This window comes from Anopheles maculipalpis, chromosome 2RL (assembly GCF_943734695.1).
Source record: "Anopheles maculipalpis chromosome 2RL, idAnoMacuDA_375_x, whole genome shotgun sequence".
NCBI lineage: Eukaryota > Metazoa > Arthropoda > Insecta > Diptera > Culicidae > Anopheles > Anopheles maculipalpis.
In genome coordinates this window covers 5266815-5284715 of record NC_064871.1, presented here as the reverse complement: position 1 = coordinate 5284715, position 17901 = coordinate 5266815, and the positions used below count along the sequence as shown (strand labels likewise).

Genomic DNA, 17901 nt, shown 5'->3' with positions numbered 1-17901 from the left:
TCTTCACCACCCCGAACAACTTTCCCTGCATCTTTTGATGCAATCTAGCCCTGCGGCTTTTTTTTTCGCCGCAAGCTAAATACCGATATGTGTGCGTGTGTGTGTGTTCGCTCGTTCGGGTGACCTCGATCCACCGATCAGTGAACCCTTCGACAGGGAGGAAGAGCAAACGTTTGTAAATCCTTGCGTAAATTGTACGTTTGCCTCACAGCCCGTGCTTTCCCGTGCGGCAAGGATTACATGCCAACAGTGCGTCTGGTGGCCGTGTCATCCTTCCGTCGACCTTCCTAATGAATTATAATTTATTCCAACGGTCAGTTCCAGTGTCTTGATTTTCGTCTTGACCAGCCGACAAGACACTGACCCTGTGGTGGACAGTTTCGTCTTGGTCGATTCTCAAGCTCCCGAGAGTTTTCCCGCCGCGAACAATAAGGGTCTAAGGGTGATAAAATGGAAAACCGGTTCCTCCGCAACACCGAACAGTGGTGTACCTTTAAGGGCGGTTCTCACAACTCCACTAGGTTTTGTTTCTCAGCGGATTAGCCCGAAAACCCTGGCCCTGGTGGACACTGGTCATCCTTTTCGGTGTAAAACGTTCCGGTGCCGGACACTGTCCAGTCATTATTATGATTATTTTTCGTAATATTTTTCCTTTGCGAAGGGTCTGCGTCCTTCCGAATGGGGCAATAAATCTTCCACGAAGCTGCAGATAATGGTCCGGCTAGGAATAGTTCAAATATTACACATTGCCGATCCGGTGCAATGTCTGGTTCGATCCTCGGACGTTCAAATTTTGGGAGGAACATCTTTTGTTTCTAAACGGTGGCAAGACACGTGAACGGTGGTGGATTGTGTACGGAAAATGAGACATGAACCCCTTCTTTTCCCGTTTGATTCTTGGCGAATCCGAAGGGCTGACTGCGTAACGGATTCGTAGTGTGCGTGTGTGTGTGTTTTAAGACGGGTATATTTGTTTTAAATATTAAAAATCATAACGATTTCATAAATCATCGTCCATTTTTACTGCGCCACAGGAAAATGCTCAGCCATGACATGAAAATTTCCGTTACGCATTCCAATTTAAGTCCAATGGAGTCCAAAAGCGGAATAAGAAAATCGCATATGAGGAAGCACATTTTTGACGTGCAGCCACTTAAATAACTGTTCCCGTCTTGACACGCAGTTGTTTTGAGTGTCACGATCCGGTCATACGGCAGGATCCTTTAAGTTCAATTGATTTCTCGCCCAAGCAGCGGGACATGTACTTGATGATATCTCTTCGAACGGCTCACCTGGGAACTTGATGGGATCAATCGTTCTCATCGATTTGAACTCTCCCGGAAGCATAACCAAACAAAGTCAAGCATGTTGTGTGCCAACTGTAACAATCGAGGAGCTGATTCGGGTGCACTTTCGATGAGAAAAAGAAGTCAATTACTTCTTTAAAAAATCACAACAAAACTTGCAACAGCTACCCTTAGCCATGCGCTAGGGTAAATAGAGCAGAATTCCTAAGGACAAATCGTGCGCTTTGCTGCAGCTCATGCGGTGAACAATCGCTTGCTGGGTCCTTTTCTTCTTGGCATGACGCCTTGCCGTGGCGTTCACGTGGAAACGATATTATTGTTGCCGCCTTTCAGAAAAGTGTGTAGCCGTAACGATTCTTGAGAAAAACAGTAATTACTTAACGATACTCCCGAACGCACGCATTATTCGCCCGCGGCCAATAATGGAAGGGTTAAGGTTTGGTTCGTCGGGACTCTCCCCACCCGCGGGGTGATTATGCGAGGAAAAAAAGCACAACAATGCTTCCTCGCATCAAAACAGTATGGTACTTTGGGCCTAAAAGACTAATTGAATGAATTCTCAGACGCGATTTCTTGCAGATGGTGTCAGGGAGGCTCTAAAGAGATGGCTGCGAGCTGCGCGAAGCCTTCGATCGATCGAAGTTTTCTTAGGGTTTAGAAGAATTGTACAACGATGTCGCAATTTAGACAGCAACCTTCCCGTGTCAATGACGATAACGCTTCAACCTACACGGGACAACTGTTTGACATCGTTTGTCACTTGCGACGTGCGAATGCGGTAACGGCTTTTGGTGGTGTTGCTTCACGCAGAATGAAGGAAGGCTTCTACCATGGCTTCTTCCCCTTGTGTGTAAAAAACAAAACTAGCGAAAAGAAAAAGGGGGACACAAACCAGCGAATCTAATTATCTAGAAGTGAAACACCTACAAAACTTACAAGACTGGCGGTAGCGACTCTTATTATGTCATGGCGTGGTTACGAGTAGGATACAAAAATGAACAGAAGTGTAGATGGGTTTTTGTGTTTTGTTTGCAGACTTACCTTCACGTCGCATTCCCATTTTGAGGCACTTTCGTAGTCGACAGAACTGACACTGATTTCGGTGGTGCTGATCGATCGGGCAATTCCGATTGCCCCGGCAGGAGTAGGTGAGATTCCGTCGTACTGAGCGTTTGAAGAATGATTTACAGCCTGCGAAGGTGAGAGGAAGAGTGAAACGAATTTTTAGTTAGGAGGAGCAGCTCGAGAACTTGAACGCGAGACTACGCTAGACAATTTAAGTTTTCATACACAGATTAACGACATCAACACGTGTGGGTCGGGGTCTCTCTCTCTCAGTGCCGGCGGCTGGTCAAATGTCGATCGATTACGGCGCAAGTGGATGTGTGGCTCTCTAGCGGAGTGCTCTGATCGATGGATGAAGCTATTTAGCTGACTTTCGCTGCCCATCAGGATGGTGCGATCAGGACCAGCTTTCAAGGGGCGTATATTTTAGCGCCACCGCCACCATCCAACCTACCAATCCCGACCCACCATCCAATAAGTGTGTTAAGAAGGGCGGGTATAAGCTTTTGGCCTTTTTTCGTGGGAAGATTAATTAGTTTAACCTCCCTGTCGGCGTAATTAGCCGAAGTGACCGCGGTCGCTCACTTACCGGCTGTGTGCCGGCCCATCTTACCGTATCAGTGAGCGATGATCTTTGGCGGCGAAAGTAGCGGCTTTTATGCACAGTGGGCGGGGGGGTTCTTGCTCGATAATGACTCGATACGATTTCACGTGCCATGTGCTCCGGACAAGCGCAAAGCTCTACACCTACTGGTGCTCCAGTTGGGAACATTTTAATCATCCATCAAGGTAACGAACCGAACCTGGCGAACTTGCCAACCTTCTTGCGGTCTCCTGCCGTTGGGAATGAGAGCAATTTGTAGTGTATTTTTTTTTGTTACTTTCTTGCGCTTCAATCCTTCTTAGGCTAGCAGTGTCGCACAGTAAGAACAATTCCTTGCGAAGCATTTATCCTGCGCATTCCAGCAGTATATAAATCGAACTAAAGAAACGTGTACACACACCATGGTGCCCATTCTTTGGCAAGTAAAGAAAAAGGGGGCTGATCCTGATAAACTGTCAAACAATCGGAATCGTTCACCGGGAACAACCGGTTGCTCATGAGGGGTGGAGGAGTCCACGGGACGTCTCAATGGGAAGAAGGCGGTAACGGTAACATTGTAACCAAATCGCTCCCGGGTGGGTCCTATTAATTAGGAGCAATTCCCGTTCCCGTATATCCTTGCTCGTTTTTACTCCGCCCGAGGGCAAGTCGTCGAAATGGTTGCCGTGCGCCAGAGCGCTGGGGACTCCTGCTGACGGGAAAGAATGTCTACATTACGCAGGATTGCTCGCTAGGGTTGTTTTTATGTTTTATTCTTTACGTCAACCTCAAACAAATGTTGCAAAAGGACCCAACAATGATGGTGATTTGATGCTGTGTGTTGAATCAAATATGAAGCACGAATAGACGAATTGCATTCCGGGGTGCATTTGAATGGCTACCAAACAATGCACTGACAGTTTCTTCTTCGCTACGTCTACCAGGGAACGATTGTATGCCAGGCCAGTAGCACATTGTGCGTATTTAGGCGGAGTATGTGGTCATTTTGTCGAAAGAAAAACTTTCCCTATGACGCCAAGGCTCGCTAGAGTGGAGGGATACAGCATTGTTTCACATCCATTTGCATAACATTTTGCCATCAAATCCGAGCCAGAAGCGTTAGACCATCGGGTGGATGAGTCTGTTGATGCATTTTGTTCGCCAAAAGCAAAGACTTTGCACGTCGTGCTAGGTCTGCTCGGTTCTAGAATAGATATGGCCTCGTTCTAAGGCGACTTGTAGGGGGCCAATAACCTCTTCTCCTTTTTACTTGCAACCGTAACAGCCGACACACACACACACTCGCGGCCTGGGAAAGATCGTAAAAAGGTAAAGTTTCATTTTCGACAGATTGATTTGCGGAGAAGCATAAATTTCTCTTCCGGCGGCGGGTTCTTTCTTTCTCGCTGGGTACGGCATTGGCAGTCGTGTCTAATTGACACTCACCTCAACTCGTTTCGTATGGCGTGGTACGGGCAGCATGCAACAGAGTGCATCGTAAATTTCGAAACCCACCCAGAAGCAAACTAGGAAGCAGTCGGATAAATCCCCCAGAGGACACCGGAGCGGCGAGACTTCGAAGACAATTGTTTCCGATTCGGTTCGGTGTTGGGAATCGCGGTTTTGGTTAAAATGGGTGATAAATTGAGTTATAACAACTCACTACGGATACCGACAGGGGGAGGACTCTGTGGAGCCGGTTGGTCATGCAGTGTCCAACCGAGTTCCGTGCTTTGGTTGTGCACTTTTACGCACGAACTTTAACGAATATGAATTTCAATTTTTAAACCACAAACCACCACCGCCACCAGCGTATAACCGCGTGTGCAAAGGATCAATCAGGAACGGGGAGTTTCGCTGTGAAGGCTATAAATCAAAGCTCATTCCTATGCATGCCGAATGGAGGAAAAACAATAAAATTGACGTTAAGCATAAACATCACAAGGGACTGGGGCCCGGGACACACGGCATCATGGATGGATGCCGCCTCGCCATCGTAATGGGATATTAACGGATCTTCACTTCTTCCCTACGTAAATTAGCGTTTGCGAACCATGAACGCGGCCCCCCATGCAATCACGTGGTCAAGGTTCGGTCAGGTTCGCGACCAGCTGGGGCAAGATCTGGATCTTCGCGCAGCGCGGGACTTTTCTGCCTGCGGGACAAACAGCGAGTTTCGCGCTTCCGAATATCGACGCACGTACCGACACAATCTGCATATAATCATAATAATATGTAATGATGAAGAGTGAAGAACCGTGTGCGAAAGGCGGAGCGAGCTTATGACTGAACGTATCGAACCCACCCGGTAGCTTCGGACGGTATCCGGATGCTGTTCACAGTGACGAAGATTTTGTTTCTTCAATTACATCTCGCCTCCGTTGGGGTCACTTCATTATTGAACCTCACAAGGGCGCTCTGCTCTACCGGGGAGGTCGTCGGAGTAGATCAAAGCGTGTAGAAAACCACCGAAAACTGTACACCTTCATGCTTCTTCTCGGTGCGAATGTGTAAGTAGGTTTGAAATTTAAATAACTGACGTCTAAGCGTGAAACCGGCGCGATCGGTGGTTCTCATTATTTATCTCATTACTCTCTGAGGGCGCACTGTGATATTGGAGGTTGTTGATGTGAGAGTCCCTCGGGTGCGTTCTGGGATAATTAGAGTGTGCAGCGTACTGTTGCAGCGTGCAGCAGCGGCACTCATAATGCACCTACCTAATATGTAATGCAATCGAGTCTGCACACCGATTACTGTTGCACCGGTTGGCGGTGGTTGAGGTGTACGGTTCGTTTGGCACGTCCCGCTGCAAAAAAAAAAAAACCTCATCCAGTCGGTGGTCATTGCACCGACGATGCATCGATGGGAATTGCTTAATTTAAGATTAACGCTCAATTTGTAGCACATTACACATGGGAGAGAGGGTGCTGTGCCGGTGGAAAGTCTTGTAATCGGTGTTGTTGATGAGCGTTGCAAACAATCTGTCGGAATTGCGTTGTTTGAAGTTGATGAGATTAGGCTTTCGATACCAGAAGCAATCAGAATTGTTTGTTTTTATGCCTGTCAATTCTTTACTCCAATTTTCGGATAAATAAATCCCCTCTTAAAGATTTTATAGCTCGCGATACTCAGATGAAGCTCTCGAAAGTTAAAGTCTTATTGCAAAATTGCACGTTTGAAGATGTTACGATTGTTTGGAAATGAAACACAAAAGCCTCTGACCGGTTAGACCATATCTAAATAGTCCCACACTAAGTTCTACACTTCTTCCTTCCATTTCGCGCTTTCGTACCATCATCCATACATGGGTACTGCCGGCGGGCAAAGGAATCGGGATAATTAAATTAAAAAATCCCGATGATACACCTATTTATCTAGATCCGGACGTAAGTGAATCTCCGTTCTCGGTCCACCCACGCAGCCATTGGTGCCAGGGCGAACAACAGCACCAGAGCCACATGTCCCGAGGGCACACTGGGCGAGCGTATCGGATCCCGGATGTGTCGGAGTTTCTTCGCCAGCAGAGAGGGCGGATTGGATGCATAACGAGATAATTTTGTGGTTCGTTGGAAGATAATTGATTATGAACCCTTCGCCACCTTTCAGTTATGGCCCGACGGTTTCCCACTACAGTGGGACTTGGGGCAGAAGAAAAATCGTGACAGTTTTTAGAAGGATACTTTTAGAATACTTTTCCATCCGTGTGCTAGCTTGCCCGGCGGGGTAAAAAAGGGGTGTTGGAATTTTTGTTGTTGCAAAAACACACTCACACATGGTAGAGTGAAGAGATAAGGGTAGGAGCATATGATGTATGAATACATTATTCATAAACTATGCAAGGAGAGTCGGTCACACATTGTAGCCATGTAACTAGCCTTGGCTTCAGTCTCCAGTGGCCCCCGTTGGCAATTTTCCGGTAAGGGTGAGTTAACTCAGGATCCTCCCCCCTGCCCGATCAATGCACCCGCACCGGGATGAATGAGTCGTCAGGATTCTAAAATTTGGCCAACGGCCAAGGTTCGTGTGGGTTACGCTTGCAACACCGCCTTCGATATCTCCAACGATATCAAACAACGCGCCCCAGTCGACTGTGTCGGTGGTTTGGTGTGGAGGGTGTTACAGTGGCGCGCGTTTTATAGCCCGAATGCTTAACAGGAAATAATTTTGCATAAATTTGCATGCACAACAACTGCCGCCGCACGCGTTACAGAACTTTGTGCTCTGGTGGCGGGCTTTTTTTTTCGATGTTTTTCACTTTACCCTGCGTGTGCGACGACACCACAGAATGTGGAGTGAAGAAATGTAAAACACTTCTATACTTTTCAACCGTCGATGGTGGTCATCCGGTTGTCAGTTGTGTGACCGAGTGACGTACATGAAGGTTTAATTGAATTGCATTTGATTAAAAATCAGTGCCTGAAATTGATGCCAGATAATTTAGCATCTGGCTGCAGTGGACATTGGAAGCGAGATCTGTTATTTTTAAAATACTTCCGATGGATACATTTTTGGTAAAATGTACATGTAAAATACGACATCTTCAAGTCATATTTTTGCTCGAACAAGCATCTTAAGCTTCTCTAGCTAGAAAATGTTAGAATACGAATGCGAAAATGTCTTCCCTACCTCTTCCTTGAAGCTTCCTTCGATCGACTACGTCCATTATATGGCTGGCATGACCTCGGAGTTCGTTAAATCAAGCAAAGGAATGCTTTCAAATAAGTGTCACGTGCGACAACTATCACTACGTAGACAGTGATTAACCGATTTAATCATCCAAATTGTTTGATAAACCAAATCATACTGCGATCACTGCCCGGGGAAGGGAGGATAAACTGCTGATGCGACGCCGAACAATTTGTACCGCGCCTTGCAACCGATACAAAGCGCCGACAAAACTGGCAAGCGACATCACCTTTTCTCCATTGTCCGTGTTGTTATCTGGGAGGGTGAAAATTTTTCCCATCTTATAATTTTCCACTCATCGAAAGCAACCGACGACGACGACGACGACGGGACGTATGTACCAGGCACGGTTCGAAGGCGTCCGTCAGCGAACGATCGATCATGGGCCGCTTATCCGCCGCAAACTGCGACCACGGAAAGTAAACACGATCATCCTAAAGCCTTCATTCACCAGTTGGTGCCGGAGGAGCTTGAAAAGCAATTTCTTTACAGCCAGGGTGGGGAAGGAGCCGGGTCCATGGTGTTTGCAGGGAGGGTACAAAGATAAGCGAGAGGCAGAGTGCAGTCGTGCAGCAGTTAATAAAAAGGGGCATATGAAATAATAAATTATTTTTCGATCGATGCGCCGAGATAAGACGACGATCGGGGGTCGCTTGCGTCGAGAAGATCGAATATGTGTGTGCGAGATGGGGTCGCGCGCGCGCACACGCCGATCTTGGATGGAACGCGTGGTGGTAAAGGACTGAAAGGACAAGAACAGAAGGAGCGAAGGCGCGCGCGCGCACGCGGAAAAAAAAAGCTGAAACACATTGTGATTGTGCACCCTTCTAGGGCTCGTACTGCGATTTAATTCTTTAACGTTCTGTGATCGTTGAGCGAATCGGCGTTTAGCGAGCGATCGTTTTGTGGTGTGTGTGTGTGTTTTAAGGAGTCTGCCCAACCACATCTGCACAACTGCAGTGCAGTGCTTCTTCATCCACCTACTCGAAATCATTTCATTAACCCTATTACCGGCGCTGTGGTTCATCCGTACGTTCTTGCGCTTGCTTTAAAACATAATTAAACCGTTATCCGCAAGGGTTCCCGGGAAATGCACCGATTGGGAGGGGAAGGCTCTCCAAGCCACCGAACGCCAAACGCTTTCTGGCCCGAAACCGTGCGACACTGTACGAGGCCGATCGCGCAGCATGGGCCTCCTCACCGCAACGATCGCATCGAGATATTTCCTGGTTTCCTGAGCCTCTTCTTTTCCGCTCCTTCACTTATCCGTACCGTTCGCGGCCAACTCGCAGCAAGTTCGCTCCTCGCCAAAGATGCATAAAGAATAAGATCACGACTTGCAGGTACTTATGAGTTTATTTCCGACGAACTTCCCACCGTTTCGAACCGTTGCGCGCTTCACCGAAAAATGACTTGACCAGACACGGGAAGACGAATTTCGCATCGTACGATACCCGGAGAATGCACCGCTGGGGGTGGGGGAGGTATGGGGTGCACTGCCAGTTTTCCGATCGATTCCCCGCGCGCAAAGGGTTCGCCGTTTGCCGGTGACTTACCGGACTATTATCTTCCCGAATACTTTGACCAGTCTCGACGGGAGCTTCGATCTACTGGCTACTCTACCCCTGCAGGGGATTGTATGGGGCCGTGGGGCAGCTTGCGCTTGCCTTCCCGTCTCTAGGGTATGCTCAACGAGCAACAAAATAATATTGAATTAAAATCGATTGCTAGAGCGAAGAGCGTGTGTGTGTGTGTGCTCGCGCGCGCACCATTCGGACGAGGGTAGAATTAAAATTGGAATCGCCGAACGAGGAACGCTCAAGTTCCCAGGCTCTAGAGCGGGTTTGGTTTCTGTCCAAGCAGTGAAGCAGTGGCTGTGTGTTCGGGGTGTGTTTTGTGTGTCTTGCAATTGGCAAACATGGCGATAATTATCGAATTACGGAACGGGAGACTTGAGAGGAGTTTGAGTAACCTTTGGCCTTTTCGGGGGAAATCTGGGATTTGCTTACCGCTCGGAAAATCAGATCGCCGTGAAGGTGTTCTGAATTTTCTGTTGCTTATTTACATTGCATTGGCTCATCTTTAGAAGGGACATTTCTCAGCTTTGTTAGTAAGTACAAATAATTTGGTAGTAAAACAATATCATCACCGCTAAGACTTATGGCGAATAAATCATCTTTCCTTGCGGGATGAAGAAAACAGGTCCGTCCGTCCGATCGTGCAACATGAAAATAGCCCAACGAACCACCCATAAACCCACCCCCATATGGGCAACGGTAATATTCTACACCGCCTCTCAAATATTGGGGAAAGTTTTTCATTAGCCAACCCCCTAGCAGATGGAAACGAAAGCAAACAAGGAAACCCCGAGACACACGTAAATCATCCGTCGGGTAAACAGTGTTGCGAATACACGACCGATACAGCACAGCCGCCCGTAAGCATGTATGTTGTGCTCGTCCCAATGTTCAATAACTCTATTTAACTTTCCATCACTTTCAGATCGAACCATGTGTATGGGAATGGGTTAAAATGTCGTCACTGGAAGAAGAAAAAAAAAGCACTAAAGAGCCCGAATCCGAAAGGAAAACGGATTGTCAGTCGCACAGCGTGCTGCAGCCACCAAACAGGTAAAGCGTTGTAGCTGTTTGTTGAAGTGTCATCATCGATGGAATTAACATCACTTGTTGTTTTCTTCTTCTTCCTCTTCTTTTTTTGTAGGGCACAAGTGGTCCTCGTACCACAATGTTGGGTGCTGTGCCACTCTCTTGTCGCTGGCGTCCGCTCGCCCGCGCTCCGTTCGATCAGTTGCGAGATGCTAATCATGGGATCGAATCTTCAACACCATCTATCGCTAAGACACGGACGACATGGGGCCTGGGACGTATGGGTGGAATATAGTCGCGCAATAAAGACATCGCTAAAAATAGTGTGCCTCTTGAAAAAAAAAAAGCTCCAACACGCACACCATCACCGAGGGATTGATGCAACAGGGTGGATCGTGGACAAGTGAAGGCTTTATGGTAGGATGCGCTGTCTTCGAGTCACAAACGGAACTGCTGCTGTATCTACCAACGGGGGAATGCATTCAGCACAGCACGTATACGTTAATTAAAATCAATTTAAGAATCCGGCAATGAACAACGCACACAAACCGAACACTGGAACGAAGTTCAATATGATTCAATTTGATTTGACGTTCTGATTGTTGTTAGTTAAGAAATTTAAGCAAACGACCAAAACGGGGAATCGATGCTGGATGGCTAGTCTCTCCCCTTTGTGAAGCGCACCTCTTTGGTCTCATTATAATTATCAGCAAACGATAAAAGAAGAATCACTATTAAGGGCCCGGTGATGATGATGGCAGCTGATTATATTGATCGTTTTCATCATCATCATCATCATCAGCTCAAACATCTATAATGATCGGATCGCAATCACGAAGAGCAAAAAAAAAAGGGTCGGTGATGGTGATGGGGAGTTGTGTTGGAGTCTCTCCCCTTTCTCGCCATTCCCCCAATCTACGCCACCAACGTCACATTATTAATAAGCGAAGGAAAAGAAGTATCATCGGTGGTGTAGTTTGAAGTGGTTCGTTCTGTCCCGTGTGGGTGGCGGCGGGATTGATCGACGCGCGCAGATCGCGGCGACGAAAAGCCATAATAGAGTCTCCACTCATCATCACGCGCAAACAGTTGATGAAAATGGAGAAGGATTTATACATCATGTAGATGTAAATGGGGAAAAAGCAAAACAATAACATTGTGAAGAGGAAGCACGTGGTGAATCGAACAGGGATAAACAGGGTGTGTGTGTGAAAATCGACCTGACCTAACCAAAGTAGAAGGAAGAGTCACAGAACAACAACAAAAAAACGGCATTTACTTATGCGTTCCCTTCCCGGTGTCTTATAGAGTGATTTTTGGAGAAGAAGGCGATATAGAGTAGAGGTTAGCTGATCGCAGGCACGAGTAGGTCACGATTTTTGCTCACTTCATCTTGTGTGCAAGAGCGTCTCGTGGCCAGAGATTTCCTTATTCCCATCGCACCGTCCCCGATCGTGGGGCAGCTGGATTAAAATCGAAAATCGATCGATCCCGGCATTCGATAGTGTTGGATGCGCGATGATGGTGTGGAGCGGGAAATTGTAGTCGCGTGAGTTTCCACCGACCCGAGTCTCTCTCTTTCTATCGGGTGTGCTCGTGCAGCATCCTCTCGAGCGCCGATCATCTCGATTGAGGTTAATAGTTAATAAAAACCACCCAATTCCCTTTCTGTCGTGGAGTCGTTCCACCCGGCTGACCCCTGAGCGACCCGATTGCACACCTCGTTCTGGCGCACTGACCCGTTTCTGGAGAGCGTCAGATGACCCGCTCGGTATTAAAGGGGTTGGAGCCATTAAAAGGGTGCACACCCCGGTACGGGAATCTCTAACGCGGCTCTTTCTGGTACGAAATCTCTGTAAGAGAGCGAGTGCACGGTATCGATTGTATTCGCAACAATGGCAATCAGTCCACATTAGGCAATTTGGGGGCAAACGGATTGTTGCGATGATTTCGTGACGAATTGTTCCTGTTCTCCAGGCGTACAGGTCCCGTAACGATGTGTTGATTTTAATTGGGTGCGACGTGCGTTGCCGATTCGTGTGTGCTTTATGGTATTATAATGATTTTCTTTTTGAGGACCCAACTGCGTGTCCAGCTGGCGCCACAATGCGTGGTTCGTTTGGTGAGTATGTCTGGTGGCCCAGTTTCTGTAGCTTCCTTTTTTCGCCGGTACCTCTGTCTGAGTGTCTTTGAAACGTGAGATGCTTGATATGAAAGCGAAAGAACCTGGTCGCCCTAATAAAACGGTTGAGCAATTTCCGCAGAATGTCGGCAAGACTTAAGGCAAGGAAAGCCGCCGGGAAAAACGGTCATGGTCGGGTGAAGAGTTCGCAAGAAAGAGCGGACACCCCTGCCGGACGCCGGGCAAGCAAGCAGTGGTGGACAGTTATGGCTAATTAGCCGAATTAGGGAAGCTCATAAATGAAGGACGGAAAGTAGCACCAGCTACCAAGAAATTGGAAGAAAATCGGAGAATCTCCCATTCTCAAGAAATTTGGAACATTCCGCCGACGCCCGTGTGTGAAGATTACGGCGTGATTGTTGCACAATTTTTGCACCTTTTGGTGATTCATTTCGCTATCTGCAGAGATATCATTCGCTCCAAACGGGGGAGTGCGGGTTGCATAACTTCCGTGCAGCGCAGGAAGTTATCCAAGCGCAAAACAACAACAGCCAACCTTCGGTAACGGAACGGATCAAAGCAGAAAGCAGCCTGGATCTTTATGCGCCCGTAGTGTGAAATTGTGTTTTTGTGGGGCGAGAAAATGCAACGCGATTACTTTGTTTGGTAATTAATTTGTTGCTACAAGCAGCACCCGGATTGGCACCGTAAAGCAGCGTACAAAACGGGAATGGTTTCGAACAGCAAAACACCAGGTACTTGATGTACCGAAAGGAAGATGAAGATAATCTATGGAGAATGTAGTTGCATGTTTGGTGTAAATTTTCCTTTCCCCAGGGGTGGAACTTGCAAAACAACAACATTATGCCGGTAAAGTTCGTTGGTCCCAGGGTTGATGAGTCGAAGGAGAGATAGTCATAACGCACAAGAAGCGAAGACACAATGGTTTAATTCTTGGGCGCAAGTTCCCCGGCTGTCTAGATTCTAAGGCAGAAGCGTTGGGGATGGTGGGTTTCGTTTTTTTTTTTTGCATGCTCATAATCACCACCCACCTGTACACTGCAATTATGCACCGTTTGATGGAAGCAAACCGGCACCACACTGCGGAAGAGATAGCGGGACAGAGTTATACAGGGCCGCACATAAACAACGACGATCAGCTGGTACGGACCTTGAACGGACTCTCCCTCGACCGTAGCCTTGGCACAAAAAACGCTTTACAGGACAATTCTTTACAGCGAGGTTTAACTATTTACTTTTCTAGAAGTGATTTATGAATTTCAGTGCACTTTGGGAAATCGAAATCGAACGCACACAACACTCCGGACGCTTGGTAACACTGGTACATTTGGCATCGCCCCACACACGCGTAATGAATCTGGCAGACTGAAACGCGAGCTTGAAGCGAGGCAACCCGCCATCGAAGGTGTGGAGGTGGTGCTGTGCAGGAAGAGCTGCTACTCATAAATTGAACCTCGGACACACACACACACACCGGCTTATCGCGCCACCCATCCGAAAAGCACAGAGCCTCCGGGTTGCGCGGTTCGGGCGATAATGGCCGGTTGTGTTTCGGACGGGATGGTTGGAAAAAATCAAAACATTCTCCTTTCCGTCGTGCACCATTTGACGCCATGCTGATTGTTTGGACCGCGACTAGGTAGCCCGACGGTACTGGGAGCTTGGCACTGGGAAAATGAGAGCACACGACGCGGTTGTTTGTAAACTGACACACTCTCGTCGGGCACAGGCGTTTTTTTTTTTTTTGGTGAACATATCCGGAATGTCCGGAGACACGACGCACGGCGCTGCTTGTTATCAGTGGCATGTAATAATAATAATCGGCCGGGTGATGCCGGGTTGTGCTGTTGCGCTGGGAATGTTCTGTCTTTGGGTCTGTGGGTTTTAGTTTGTGAAGTTCGATAGGGAAAGCTTGCAGTCTCGTAGTTTCGTAGTGTCCCCGATCAATCTTTTTAAACTACCCCATATGTCTGAACGATCGACCAGCACACCACAAAATCATCTAACAACAGGATGGAGTGATCTGCGTATCTAATCTGCTAATAGAGGAAAATTAGCCCGAAAACGACTGCATTTATGTCACGTTCGACAAATAGCGCTATTTGGCGTATCTGTAAAACGCGTAACCGGTTACGTGGCGGGTGTTTGGTGCCCGACTCATAACGTACTTCATAAAAATAGATGCCGTAAAGTGCGCTCGCCATGCTGCTTCGCACAATATGCTTCTAGACACGGTAGAGCTGAGAAGAAGAGGGCGCACATTCAGTGCCAAGGATTGTGCACCATAAACCCTTGCGACAGCAAATACGCAATTGACCTGCTGACCGGCGTGATGCCCAACGATGGTCACAACACCTTCACCATATGATGGCGCCCGTGGAAGGTTAGTGAGTTTTTTTTGTTTTGTTTTCATTTGTGCCTCAACAACAAAACCCCCGAACCACCTTGGACACGTGCCGTAAACCGTTTTTACCTTCCCGGCCGGCCGGGTTGGCAGGCTCTCTGGTGGAAGATAACTATTTTTTGAAATTATTTTACGCCAGTTACGCTTGTGCTGCGCGCACGGTGTACGGACATGTTCATCAACATCATCATCGCACCCGGGAACCAATTTTTATGGGTGGTGATCGTACACAGAGAAGGTTTGTTAAAAAAAAGCCATGCAAACGATGGTGACTTTATTGATTAGTTTTCAGTTTTTCCCCCTGTTTTAATTTCTGTGGCCGTGCGTCCGTCATTTGGATGTGTCCGAGTCCATTATCAACGGTCGTGCGGCGGTGAGGCTGTGTTTTAAGAGACTCAACAGTGAAAAGGGTTGAATGCGTGCGTGGAAATTGTTGTTATAGAAGGAAAAACACTCCAAAGCGTATGCGGAAGAACTAGTTATTCAAAAAAAAACAGGTTAGCAAGCCTAAATTGAATCTCCCCCGGTAAGGCTCGCTTTACGATTAATTGACTGTGGATGCTGCTTGACATTTGACCAGTCGGCTAGGATTGCAAGGACGCGGCAACACAACCAACCAACCGAATTGTGAGGAAGAATGCCAGTTACGAATCATGCCGGCGGGGATCAGCAAGATCATATCATCATCAATCGTGTGCTGACTGGATGCTACTGGTTTTATTTCCCCGTTTTTTTCCAACGCATGATCCTTGCGTGATCTTCGCTTCTCATCCTTCTCGCTCACAGGAGAAGGCCCCTGTGCCTGTGTTCAGGTTTTGCCATATTTTGTTAGCATTTTTTTTAAATCACACACCAAACAGCCCTGAAACCCTGCGAACTGTGAATGGATTTAGAAGACCCAAAACCGGTTCACTTCCGTCGGGTTCAAAAAGGCCGAGACAAACGCACAAACACACACACACCCTTCGAGGTCCTTGGTTGTTGCGAAAGGTGCGAATAAAGCCATCCTCTCTCCAGACTTCCGGAAGGATGGCCAGATCCGTTACATAATGATCATTATTATTGTAAGTGTATCATATTTGCACGTGGTGACGCAATTTTGAGGCTTAGATTAGAACGTTGTCCTTTTTTCGTCTTATTGCCAACCGTTTCGACAAGCACAACGAACAGCTTTTCTTATCAATGTTTTGTTTTAGGCACAAGCTTTTTTTTTGCTGTTTTGTTCACTCACAACTCTCCTCTATTGGCGCCAACCCAGAGCGCAGACACTTTAGACTGAACTTGCTACACTTCTTAAAGCAGCGAAAACTTTGAATCGTTTCTTTATGGCCGTATTGATGCCGTTTGCTGTGTTTGACTTGTTTGACCGTCGACTTATTCTTACTCCTTTCCGATTCGTTCGCCACCGTTCATTAAGATTCATTGCTGAGTCCAAAGTATGAGGGGGGGGGGGGGGACACACACACGCTGACAATAACCGATAGCTCTCTGCATCACAAGACGCCCGGATGTCAAATGTCAAACCCGCTCTGCCCTGTTGAAGGGCGATTGGGAGACATTACTGTTCTGTGGCCGTTTTACGGCCACGAAACCGTTTGATTATCAAAACTTTAATTGCGGCACTGTTGCAGTGAATCAGGTCGCACAAACCTTTGTTGCAGTTTTGCCCAAGTGCAGTGGGGTGGGCCAACAGACACACAAACACAATTTGGAGGTTTTGTAATATAATTGATTAGAACATGTAATGAGCGGGTTTGAGTGGGTTTCATTCTCAAACCTACACAAAAGTCTTATTTGTATTAGCGAAAACAAAAAGATTGGCACATTGTTTCAAGGAACTAATATTGCATTTCGATGTGGCGGTGTTAAAGCTACTCGAGCGCTCCTCATTGTCTCATTGTGATCCCCTTGAACCGAGTCATTTAAATTCACCTTACGCCGTTGTGCGCGCCCATTAGCATGCAAAATCCGGTGGCCCCTTTTGTGACCCTTTTCATAATGTTATTCTTGACATTGCGTACACATTTGATACGATTCCCCCCCTGCTGCTGCTGAGGATGGAGACTGGCAGGCAAGGATCTTCATACACCCATCTCATTAGCGCAACGAAAACAGGCAACTGGATACGTTGGGATTGAACCGTCTCTCAACCGTCACCAGCGTATCAGGAACTGGTTGATAGGCGTCGTTACTGTTTTTGGATAGCTGTGATTAAATACCGATATCAATCAAGTGAGGTGGAAAATTGCTAACCACCCGGGAAGAACGGGAAGGATGTAAGGATATGTAGATGTACTTCCTTAGCTTTTTTTTTGCAGGGATCATCTTGCTGCCCGATGGAAAAAGGGCAAACTATTTGCATACGCATTTTTCACTCATGAATGCACAACCAGCAACAGCCAGAGAAGTACAGGCAGTTTTATAGCCGTATCCTTCTTAGCCGAGCAAGGACTATTTGCTACTGGGAAGAAGGAGAAAAAAGGAAAAAGATCCGATTTGTCTTACATCTTCCTTCAAGACATTTGTCGGATGAATTCCTCCGCACATATACACACGCACGAAACATCATAACAACGGTGGAAGAAAAATGTTTTGCTCCATAAATAAAACCCGGAAGAAATCACCCGGCCTTGGAGAAGTTGTGGAATCGTTGAAAACAATCCCCCTTAATCTGTAAAGATACGCCGATCGGGCCTTCTTAGCCGCGCACAGAGAGGGTAGCTAGTGCAGAAGGAACATGGTAAGAAAACTCATAAAAAGAAAACAATCTCAACCATAAGTGAGGTTAAGAAAGAAGCACAAAAAAAAACATTACAAAAAGATCCTTTTAAATAAAATCATAACAATTACCAACAGTGCAACCAAGACGAGAGCATTAGTAGAAAGGGAGAGCCGGAAGCAACGGAGAAAATTTATAGTTTTTTTTTGTGGAGGATTTTCTTGAAATGCCTTTTAAAAATAGTACTGCAACAGTGGAACAGAGCGAGGAAATTCCTTCCCAGGGAAACTTCTGTCGGGGTGGAAAACATCATAAAAATAATGTTAGAAGTCAATTGCTTGAGGAATATGTTTCCGAATATTGATCCGTGGTTCCGTGGTATGGAGGT

General features: G+C 47.0%; 3 protein-coding genes across 4 annotated transcripts in view; 2 read left to right on the top strand and 1 right to left on the bottom strand.

The window, feature by feature from the left end:
- The window catches only part of LOC126559214 (UPF0687 protein C20orf27 homolog), a 462937-nt gene that overhangs the window by 237344 nt on the left and 207692 nt on the right, over positions 1–17901 (top strand). The gene's annotated exons all lie outside the window — the stretch shown is intronic.
- LOC126558950 (dihydropteridine reductase) overlaps positions 1–17901 on the top strand; it is a 374118-nt gene that overhangs the window by 229317 nt on the left and 126900 nt on the right. The window lies entirely within an intron of this gene.
- The window catches only part of LOC126557274 (nuclear receptor subfamily 2 group F member 1-B), a 69678-nt gene that overhangs the window by 50124 nt on the left and 1653 nt on the right, over positions 1–17901 (bottom strand). For both annotated transcript variants that reach the window (XM_050212985.1, XM_050212987.1), the window contains exon 2: positions 2349–2498. In XM_050212985.1, the coding sequence (XP_050068942.1) occupies positions 2349–2498 (150 nt within the window). The remainder of the gene's footprint in view (positions 1–2348; positions 2499–17901) is intronic.